The sequence below is a fragment of the Astatotilapia calliptera genome, chromosome 5 (assembly GCF_964374335.1).
Source record: "Astatotilapia calliptera chromosome 5, fAstCal68.1, whole genome shotgun sequence".
In the NCBI taxonomy this organism is placed as follows: domain Eukaryota; kingdom Metazoa; phylum Chordata; class Actinopteri; order Cichliformes; family Cichlidae; genus Astatotilapia; species Astatotilapia calliptera.
This window is the reverse complement of record NC_137426.1, coordinates 37,452,469-37,463,634: the sequence shown is the minus strand read 5'-3', so window position 1 is coordinate 37,463,634 and position 11,166 is coordinate 37,452,469. Positions and strand designations below refer to the sequence as shown.

The window sequence follows — 11,166 nt, the reverse complement described above, 5'->3', positions numbered from 1 at the left end:
ATGTGGACACAACTGTCCTGGGACTCACTGACTGAAGCAAGGCTGCTGTACACAGATGCCACCTATCCCTCCCACTACCACCACCTGGCATGGAGGGTGAAGTGTCTTGCCCAAGGACACAACGACTGTGACAGACTGAGCAGGGCTCAAACCTTCAACCTTTTGATTACAGGGCGGGCTTTTAACTCCTCTGCCACCATTGCTGCCTAAATTAGCTTGTATATGTTATGTTTCTTCCTGGAAACATGAAATTCAGCCATTTTTGGATCTACTGAGTCATGATTTTTAAATGCTAACTTTATGCCTTTCGTATTAATCTATTATTCATGATCAAATAAAGTTTCATACATTAGTATGAATTTAGTTTGCTTAGCTTGATTTGTTTTCATGTTTTGTAGTTGGAGAAAACTCAGACTTGTCTGACTCTGACCCCGAGATTGTTATTAAAAGGCCCTCTGAGTTTGATCTTGCTGATACACTGGTAAGTACAATTTAAATTTTTTTTATAGAGTTTTCTTGTTGTTTAGCCACCACCATTTGCCTCAGTTCAGTAAAACAGTTAATAGTTATATGTGAAATACATTTTGTGTGTGTGTGCGTGCGTGCGTGCTCGCTCGCGTGCGTGCGTGTGTTTGTTTGTTTGTTTCAGCCATGGGAACTTCAACATGAAAGCAGTCCTTTACAGAAAGCGGCAGAATATGAGTAAGTGATATTTTAAGAACATGTAATCTTTTACTGTTTTTTGCCTAAACTTTTGTATTAATGAGATATACACTTTTGTCAAGGTTAAAGGTTCAAGGTTCTTTATTTGTCACATGCATAGTTATACAAGTATAACACACAGTCATTCATTCTGTATATGGTTTTTGGAACATGGACTACATAATACTTGTATTGCTTGTTTGTTAATCAAGATGCTTAAATATTTTCAAAGTGTCAATTAATATTTTCACAGTACACAACAATAATGCTTTTCTTTGTTCTCTAAGGAAGGGTGCTGGGGATCTTGTGCTTGCTAATGAAGTACAACAGGTAAAAAACTATTTTATTAGTAAAACAGTGCAGCAGACAATCTCCACCGCCTTTACTTTGCAATTAGATGACGATTCACTGTTTGCTTATTACATTCATTGTTATTATACAATGCATTTCACATCATCAATTTTCATACTATCAATAGATTATAACATCCACCCCTTAAAGGTACACTAAGTGAAATAATCACAAAGCAGTCTAATGTCTCAATCATGTTGGAAGGAAGGTTACATTGAAACTAACTGTGTATGACTCGTCTTTGTCATCTAGAATCTTCTGGCGCTGATCCGTAGCCATGAAACTCATGGAACGGGAGGAGGGAGAGTCACTCGTTTGTTTATAAAGATAGACTGTAGTACACAAATTTGACCACAGGATTTCTTATTTCATTCTTACTTACTGTACCTTTAGATAATCTATTGGGATAGGAAACCTAAGGTACATCCATCTACTTCCGGACCATGGGTCCCATACTGCTAAAAAAAATAGGACTCTATGAGCCAATAAAAATTATTTTCTGATCCCGTTTGATGTGTATAATGGATTTAAAATATGATGTCCATGAAGTATATAAACACATTTTGATGCCAAAAAGTGCTTAAGCGACAGGTGGCAAAGGTTATTTTATGTTTTGTTTGAAAAGACGTGGCGAAATGTAAATGTTCGTCTCACAAAATTGACATCATCGAACCAGACACAGAGAAGAGGAAAAGCTTAGTTTTGTTTAGCGAGCTTCGAGAAAAGCTTCTGAGGCGACATCATATTTGCGACATCTGACTTGTAGTCATTTTAAGGACAAATTTTTACAAGCTAACAAATCTCAAATTACATTACAGACATAGTCGAAACACAATTATTTATTATTTAAATTGAAGTACAACATATGTGTGATTCAGAGAGTAAGGCAAAGCAGACCAGAAAATAACTTTTATAGCTCCATTCACTTCCATTCATTTTTCTTTTGTTCAGGGACCCACGAGCAGACCAGAAGGGGAGGAGACTTAGGCTCCCTATATTAAAATAATTATCAATTGGTCAAATATGAATTTTCATTCATCCTCTTTTCTGTATTTCCAGGTCATAGATTTGGAAGAAGAAAACGATACAGGCACTACTGAATGCCTCACTGTCGAGAGCTCCTGTTACAGGTGCGTTGTATCTTGAGTAATTATTCCAGAGGTTTGCACAAAATATATACACACAATTATTATAAATGTATGTAGTTTGACTCTTTTACATTTGATTCTTCAGAAAAATAAATAGTAGAATCGTTCTATAAAAGTGGAACTGCATGTTTATGCATTTGTATTTTTGCATCTACACTTTGTGTACATGTTTTCACTCTGCAGAAACTACACACAGCTGTTTGAACCGATTGTGATTGATGATGAAGATCCTACTCCTAACGAAGCCAAAGCTGAGCCCCCAGAAGAACCTGTGTTAGTAATTTAAACATTTGAATCCAATTAACCGCCATCTTGTTCTGTACAAGACATCATGCAATCATGAGAGAAGTATATACACCTTTAAAAAATAAGTTTCCCTTTTTTTTTTTTTAGAGACACCAATTTGGAGGCACATGAAATTATTGCAAATTTGGCACTGGAACTTGACCACAAGAAGGTCAGCAGGTTCAATATATCAAGGTCAGCTGTATGGGATGGAGCTGTTAGAGGATTTCGACGCAGCACATACTCTGACAACTACGACATGTTCATCAAGTTTAATGATGATGCTGGCAGCTTTGAAGACGGTTTGGATACAGGTGGCCCGAGGCGTGAATTCCTCACACTTCTTATGGGCAGTCTGAGAAATCGCCCCATCTTTGATGGACCTCCAGAGAGCCGTTATCTTGTATATAATTCAAGAGGTGGATGTTTTCTCCGTAATTATTACAATGGAAATTTTAATAAAAATTGGCTTATTTTTTTCATTAGCATATTTAATAGCAATTAACCATGATAATTATGTGCCCTGTATTACAGCTGCCAGGCAAGATGAGTACTTTTTAGCAGGAAAGATGATCGCTGTATCCATTGTGCATGGGGGACCAGCACCACATTTCCTCTCCAAGAACCTGGTCAACCACATCACAGGGAATCAGAGTTTCAGCGCCACTGTAGAAGATGTGCAAGATGAGGAGATCATAAAAGTTCTACATCAGGTAGAAAATTACCTAGGCTCAGGGAATGGGTTTACTTAGAAGACACTTGGGGCCAGTTTAAAAGATTAAATCAGGATAACAGTTATCCGTGTTGGATCATATCTTGAAAGTAGGTTCAAGGTAGATTCTGTAATCTGAAAGGACAGATTTCCACCTCCCAACAACACAAGTGAAATAACAAATTGATCATTTCTTTAATCCAATGTTTGAATGAATCGTAAAAGTAGTGAAAATTATTTTTGTTTTTCTTACAGTAAACCTTTTTTTTTTTTTTTTTTTTTTTTATAGGTCCTGAAAGCTGAATCAGAGGAGTCTTTGCATAATCTTATTTTGCAAAACAGCACAATCTTCCAAACTGCTGGATGCCTCAGAAATGTCAAGCCTTGTGAGAAACAAGCATTTGTGGAGGAATACCTCAGATGGTACATCCTTGAAAGAAACCAAAGTGTCATACAACGGTAAACTCATTACTCCTTTTAAATTCAGGATGGCCAGTTGCTCATCACAGCAGCCACTGACATTTTCAGACCTTCAGATGTATATGAAAAAACTGATTCGGTAGCATCCGGTGATCTGATGAACAACAACTTAATTCCTGAGCCACTGTTGCACGCTATTAACCTTTTGACACTAGAACTCTAATTTAGTATACATTTATTGTTCACAATGACCCATAATAATCAGTCATGCAACATGATTAATTTTTCAGTTATTTATAAAAAGAGGTGATCCCTTTTTCGACACACTTGTTTATTCCAGTGTGAAAGCACTATTTTTTTTTTTAAATGCTGAAATCCCAATGAGCTCTTCTTTTTTTGCTGTCACAGTTAATTTATGAGCACTATTAATTATTTTTGTGTATGCATTTGAAATCTGTCCAAATTTATAATGAAAGATCTAGTAGGTAAAGTCATTTAAACACAATTTAGAAGACTGCAATAGTCATAGCTATAAACCAATTATTAGTTATTTGTCTATCCTTTGCAGATTTAAAGATGGACTGGAAAGTCTGAGTTTTTTAAGTGCACTGCAAAAACATTCCAGTGTGCTGGCCCCACTCCTATGCTTCTCTGCAAAGGCCCTGACTGCTTCAGAACTGGAGAGCATGTTCAGACCAGATCTCAGCCCAGCAGGAAGCAACAAGCGGCATAAGGAGGTCCTAACACTTGGCTTTTGGGCAGATTATCTCCTTGATTGTGAAGGTTTGAATGGCCGTTTTTATTTGTTTATAGTTTTATGAAAGGAGAGGTAAGGAAATTCATTTTCTGTAATGTACTACACTGTTTACTTTCTTCTTTCAGAGAAGGCAACAGCAGTGTGTCTGGAAGATTTGATGATGTTTGCCACAGGGCTGACGGCAGTTCCACCGGCAGGAATGACACCACCACCATGCATCCAGTTTTTAAGTGATTCGCCTTTTCCAGTTGCAAACACCTGTGCAAATACTCTGAAGCTACCCATCTGTGACTCATATGGCATCTTTAAGGCCAACATGGACTTTGGAATTCAAAATGCTCCAGGATTTGGATGTTCTTAAATCAGCAAGGTCATCAAGTTACAGTTACTGAGTTACCCTGTTAAGTAGTGTGCCAACGGCAGCTGAACCTAACACATTCATGTGATAAGCAACTTCCATATTGTTAAACATTTAGTTGTTTTTTTCTTAATATTGTGTATGTTGGAAAAGTGACAGAAATGCTGGACACTATTTGTAAATGGTTTTATTAAAGAAAATTGTAAATGTTTCCTTGTGGTTAAATGTTAATATTTAAATTCATGCCAGTTGCTGTATATTATGAACAATATTATATTCAATTTAGCAAGAGGGAAAGGAAACACTACTAACATTAAAAAAAATGAAGGAAAAACAGAAGGGCTGGAGCACTCAAGTCCAAAGGTTTTATTAGGTGCAAAAAAAGGAAAGAAACTAACGTTTCAACACAGTGTGTGTCTTCGTCAGAGTAACTCTGACAAATGTCATTACAAACTGAAGTTCAGTTGGTATCTAAAACCCAGCTATGTCCTTCAGGGCCAAATACAGTTCTGTGGCCGATTCCCAGTCTTGTGGCTGCTGCAGTGTGTTTTGTTGTACAGCCTGTTGTAAATATTCCTCAATGTTTGGATCACCACACAATCCAACCGGTAGCCCCTCCTCGGGAAACACATCCAGTTCCCTCTCCTCAACAGCAAATCCACAGTCTCTTGAACCATATCTGCAAAATGAAAATAGAACAGTGAAGGATTTTTTGCTGACAATATGGAACTATATAAATCAACGCATGCAGTGACATGTTATAAACTGCTGTATCATACTTATGTGTAAAATTATGAATATATATTAACCAACTTAAGCAATAACAACACCTTGCATTTAGTTTGATGCAAAAGGTTAATTCATTTTGTTAAGAACTCAAATACCTGTGAGGCAAGAGATAGAGTTCGTTTGGAATCCCCCCTGGACACGATGCAAGTCTGCTTGGCCGGATCCTGTGTTTGTTCCAGAGGTCTTTGCATTCATCCAGGTCTTTCTGTAGAACCCCTCTGAAGCAGAATCTCAGCAAGCATTGGTGTTCGTGGCTTCCATTTAAGTTTCCAGAGTCTCTTAGGTCTCCAAACAAGTCCATCCAAAACTGAGACCTGGGTATATAATTAATATTTAAGAATCAATTTAGCTTTGTTCTTGGTCATTTTATAGGGTTTGTTACATTTTGGTCCCATTTAAAACATGCCACAAATGGATGTCAAACAAAGTAATGCATATTAGTTTTCCATAAATATTGTAGCGACCCTGCAGTAATGTTCTTGTTAAAAATGCTGTATTCTTTTCACTCTGTTCTGTGTGTTGATTGTGAGGAGTGGAGAGTTTGGTCTGAATTTTTCATTTTGTATTGGCGTCGTTAAATCTAGGCAAGCATGCTCATTTCGGCAAAACAGCTGACAGTGACCATTTTGAGTTCCTGCAATAAAGTGACGGCTGTTAACGTCTATCTCATCCAACTTTTCAACACGTCCAGCAGGACGCTACTCTATTTTCTTAAATGCATGTAAAAAAAAAAACGATCTGATCAGCTTTCACTGTAGCTTACACCTACCAGACACAAATGTACCCACCTTCCTCTTCTGAAATAAGACCACCATGACTCGATGCGCTGATTCCCAGTAGATGATCCGTAACTGTGGCTTGACGATCCAGCATAATAGTCCGTGTGCGCGTGACGGAGGGTACACTGTATTGCTGCCATAGTCCCATTCTCAGTCCCGAAGTCTGTTCGTAATCTCATTGGTATCACACCAAGACTCTTTACACAGTTTATATAATTGTGAGCTATAACAGCCGGGTTGTTGTTTGTTGCTCCACACACAAGCCACATCAGTCTTCTTGAAAAGCCATCTATACATCCTGACAGGGCCAAGCCAAAGGGTTTCAGTTTATCATAGCCATCTACATGCCATATGTAATTGGGCCCCATGGAGTGATACGTGCGTCTTGTGAACCTCCTTCGAGTTCTCAAAGCGATTCCTTGAGGATTTAGTTGTCTCAACAGCCTCATAACTACATCACGCTTGACACGCAGCTTGTGTTTTTGTTTGAGAACTTGCCACATGGTCCGATATCCAAACAATTGTCCTGGTCCTCGAAGCTCGGCCAAAATGGCACGCCTCACCTCAGGAAGTGGAGAATAGTTGCCTCGTCTGTACAGTCCAGATTCTTTTAAATGCGTTTTCAGTGTACGCATACTAATTGCAATGTCATGATTACACTTGAGCATATCCAGTATCACCTCGTATGTATGTCCTGAATCAAAATATTCTCGAATAGCGACAGCTATGTTTGGGTCACCGCTAATGTTCATGTTTGAAAAAAATGCGCCACAGGCAGAGTAACTTCCGGTTCCAAAGATGAACAGCGCGGACGTCCAATCAGTGATGTCTCCTGTTGCCGACTGGTACCTACCCTTTCCGGTTTTCTTAATGTAATTGTGCTTCTCAATTTGTTTTTGTGATTCTTCTTTTGTTTTTGTGCTTCTTGATTTGTTTTTGTGATTCTTCTTTTGTTTTTGTGCTTCTTGATTTGTTTTTGTGATTCTTCTTTTGTTTTTGTGCTTCTTGATTTGTTTTTGTGATTCTCAGTTTTGTTTTTGTGCTTCTCAATTTTGTTTTTGTGCTTCTCAATTTTGTTTTTGTGATTCTCAGTTTTGTTTTTGTGATACTCCATTTGTTTTTTTGTTTCTCGATTTTGTTGTTGTGTTTAGCAATTTGTTGGTGTGATTTGCACTTCAGGGCCACCGTACAAATCCTATAAAAAGCAGAAATACTATATTAAGCACAAATCCTATTAAAAGCAGAAATAGTATGATTTAGCACAATAGTAATAAGTTAAACAGAAAAATCGGAAAAGCAAAATGGACAGCTTGGTGTGATTTGCACTTCAGGGCCTCTCAATTTTGTTGTTGTGTTTAGCAATTTGTTGGTGTGATTTGCACTTCAGGGCCACTGTAGATTTGTGCTTAATATAGTATTTCTGCTAAATGTAGTATTTATGCTTAATCATACTATTTCTATATATTTCTGCCAGGCAGCCAATCCTCTGTGAGGACTGAGACGTTCAAATTTTCAAATCAGGGCCTGCACGGTTTCCCAGCCAATCATATATGTGTCCTGAGGCATTCAAATTTGCATATTGGGGCCTTCATGGCTTCTAAGCCAGCCAATCATATCTGAGGGCTGAGGAATTCAAATCCACAAATCAGGGCCTGCACAGCTTCCCAGCCAGCCAATCATGTATGTGCGCTCCAGGTATTCAAATTTGCATATTGGGGAATTCGTGGCTTCTAAGTCAACAAGTCATCCATGTCATATATCTCTAATAATTCATATTTTAATGATAAATTGTCAACACTTGAAGATCCCCCCATCTCTTCTGAACAAAACGGTGTAAGAATGACCCTTCTAGCCCCTACGGTTAGGAAATTATGGTCATTTGTTTGAGGGGAGTCGTCACTATGAGAAATAGACTGCAAAAATCCTGTGTGTCTCTGTGCTGTGTGTGTAAACAGAAGCACCTGTTTTGGCGGGAAAGAGTGCACAGGCTCTCTGATTGGTGGATTCAAATTCAGCAGCTCCCAGGCTGCTTGACTGAGCCAGAAACTTAATTCTCTCACTCTGTGTGTGTGTGTGTAACAGAGAGAGAGAGAGAGAGAGAGAGAGAGAGAGAGAGAGAGAGAGAGAGAGAGAGAGACCCACTTTAGGGCAGCATCTCATTTTTGGAAAAACATAATATATTCAGACTGGTTGACTGGCATAGACCCTCTGTGTGTCTCTCTCTCTGTGCATTTGTGTATACATATTTGATTTGATGTGTAATTGTTGGCTGTTCCTTCTTGTTTTTAAATTTATTTTTATTTATTTCTTTTTTTTCACAGGTGAACAACAATTAGTTTTGAGGGAACTTAACCATGTTCTGTTTTTTTTTTTTATCTTGTCATTTTACTTTTCCAATATTTCTACTTCAGTTATTGCTATTCTGCTCAATCATAGTATTTGTTCTAAATCATTGTTATTATGCTATATTGTAGTATTTCTGCTAAATCATAGTATTTCTACTATATTATATATTTCTTTCTAAATATAGCATTTCTGCTATATAATTGTATTTCTGCCAAATTATAATATTTGTGCTAAAACAAAGTCTTAATTTAAAATTACAATATTCATAGTTCATCAGTGTCTCTGGTAAATCACAGTATTTCTGCTATGTTGTACTATTTTTCTAAATCATAGTGTTTCTGTAATGTTTAAGTATTTTTGGCTAAATATATTCTTTCTGTTATCTTATACTATTTCTCCTAAATTCTTGTATTTTTGAGAAGTTATGTTTCTGGCAAGTTACAACATTTCTGCTAAATTCTGCTATGCTATTGTATTTCTGCCAAGTATTATGTTTCCTCTAAGATATTGCAGTTCTGCTAAATTATTACATTTTAGCAATGTTCCTTTGCTTCTGCAAAGTTTTTACAATTTCCGCAACTTTTCAGCTTTTTCAGCTACTTTTTGCATACAGCTTCAGCTTTAAGCATCCACACTGCATTTTCGCAGGAAATGCAGATTTTTCTAGTTGTGTGGATGCCCTCAAGGGCATCCACACTATTGAGATCCTGTTTCTCTTTATTCTTTATCTTTTCTTCATCTTCAAGTTGCTTCCGTACGTTTTTCGGCGTTTTTAACTACTCCCTCAGTTTTCAGCCGATTTTCTCAGTTCAAATCTTAAAAAATTCTGCTCTTTCTGCTCTTTCCAGCTATGACTTTTGGTGCTCATAACTTCTATACTTTTTGAGATATTGATTTTTCTTTTCAATATTTTTTGCCCTTTTTTGCATATTATCAGTGGCCTCACTGATTTTCCTTGCCGGCTTGACCTGTGTTTTAGCTCAGTGAGATGAGCGTCCGTTCTCAGACTGGGAGGCCCGGGTTCAAATCCCGCTTATGGCAACATTTCTTTCAGTCAACAGTTACACTTTCTTAAGTCTTTTTAACACAAATTTAAGCTTTTTCACCCCATTTTCAGCACAATTTTCAGTTTTTTCACCACTTTTCAGCACAAATACCAGCTTTTCAGCAGAATTCTACTCATTGAACTCTTTTCACCACAAATTCTGCTGATTGAACTCTTCTCAGAAAAGTTTTTCACTTTTTTCTGCTATTTTCAGAAAAAAAACTCTTTTTAGCAAAATTCTGCTGATTGAACTCTTTTCAGAAGAAATTCTGCTGATTAAACTCTTTTCAACAAAATTTTCAGTTTTTTCTGCCGTTTTCAGAAAAAACCTCTTCTCAGCAAAATTCTGCTGATTGAACTCTTTTCAGAAGAAATTCTGCTGATTGAACTCTTTTCAGCAAAATATTCAGAGTTTTCACCTCTTTTCTGCCCAAATTCTGCTTACTCACCTCTTCTGAAACATTTTAAGCCTTTTCACCTCTTATCAGCACAATTCTCCGCCTCTTCTGCTCATTTCAGCCCAATTGTCAATCTCTCCACCTCTTCGTTGTGAGAATGACATTGGCTCAGTGAGCTAAATAGCTGCCCTTAGACCAGGAGGGCCAGGTTCAAATCCTCATCAGGGCAACATTTTTTTTTTCAACTTTTTCAGCTTTTTTCTGCAGACTGCTTTTTTCTCAACTCAACTTCCACAAATTATACATCAAAACGTAGGTATTTTTGCTGGCTTTAAGACAGTGTCACTATAATTATTGTGAGAGTTACGGTTTTTTCACAATTTGCCTCGAAGTGACACATGGTCTAAAAACTCCCCATTCAAAGTCTATGGGGAGGTTGTGAAACTCAGAGCTGAAATACTGAAACTGAAGGCATTTTCAAATCGTCATATCTCCTTAACGAAGCAAAGTTAAGACATGAGGCTTGTCCCCGTATATCTTCAGACACTCCTGACGCTCACAATTCAAAAATTATTTTCTCACCTATTACCGTTCTGAGATGAGTTAGACTTGTTTGAGGGGTGGAAATCTGTCCTCCTCTCTCATTTTTCAAATTCCGAAAATGAAGCCGTTTCTTCTCTCGTCATATCTCCGCGACGGAGATACAAAGAGCTATGTAAATCACAGTCAAAGTACACCAAAGTCCGCTGATTCACCCAGTGCAAGAATTATGCTTCTATCCCACCTAGTTTTTGAGTTACACGACGTTTTGTAACTCCAAAAAACGGCGTTTTTCACCGCTCACCGCAATCAAATTCTGACTGCTGATCACCCTGTTTTTTAAGGCGCCCCGCCCCCTTTCCAGGTGGCACGATTGGTAATGACACGGCTCTTCAGACCTAAGGTCGTGGGTTCGATTCCACCTTGGCCCACATGTTTTTTTTAACTACAAATTTATACACTATCACAGACCGGTAATTCATATTGATAATTTATTATAATTCTGCAAACTTTTATGATTTTAGCAGCTTTTCTAA

The 11,166-nt window shown here is 37.6% G+C and overlaps 1 protein-coding gene and 1 long non-coding RNA gene across 3 annotated transcripts; one reads left to right on the top strand and one right to left on the bottom strand.

Annotated features, from left to right (window-relative positions):
* Nucleotides 1-4,952, top strand: LOC113023064 (uncharacterized). The gene is made up of 8 exons (XM_080301520.1): nt 1-127; nt 528-702; nt 990-1,032; nt 2,113-2,183; nt 2,385-2,474; nt 2,595-2,905; nt 3,021-4,401; nt 4,501-4,952. The coding sequence occupies exons 1-7, from the start codon at nt 1-3 to the stop codon at nt 3,236-3,238; spliced, it is 1,035 nt and encodes a 344-aa protein (XP_080157646.1). The 3' UTR covers nt 3,239-4,401; nt 4,501-4,952.
* A 134-nt stretch (nt 4,953-5,086) lies between these two features.
* LOC113023068 (uncharacterized) lies at nt 5,087-7,947 on the bottom strand. Of its 2 annotated transcripts, XR_013909070.1 has the most exons (3): nt 6,311-7,928; nt 5,618-5,836; nt 5,087-5,412 (listed from the first exon to the last, which is right to left on the bottom strand). It is a non-coding gene; the product is annotated as an uncharacterized LOC113023068 (long non-coding RNA). The 2 variants fall into 2 exon arrangements; XR_013909069.1 differs by having other exon boundaries at nt 5,618-7,947.
* Nucleotides 7,948-11,166: the final 3,219 nt, after the last annotated feature.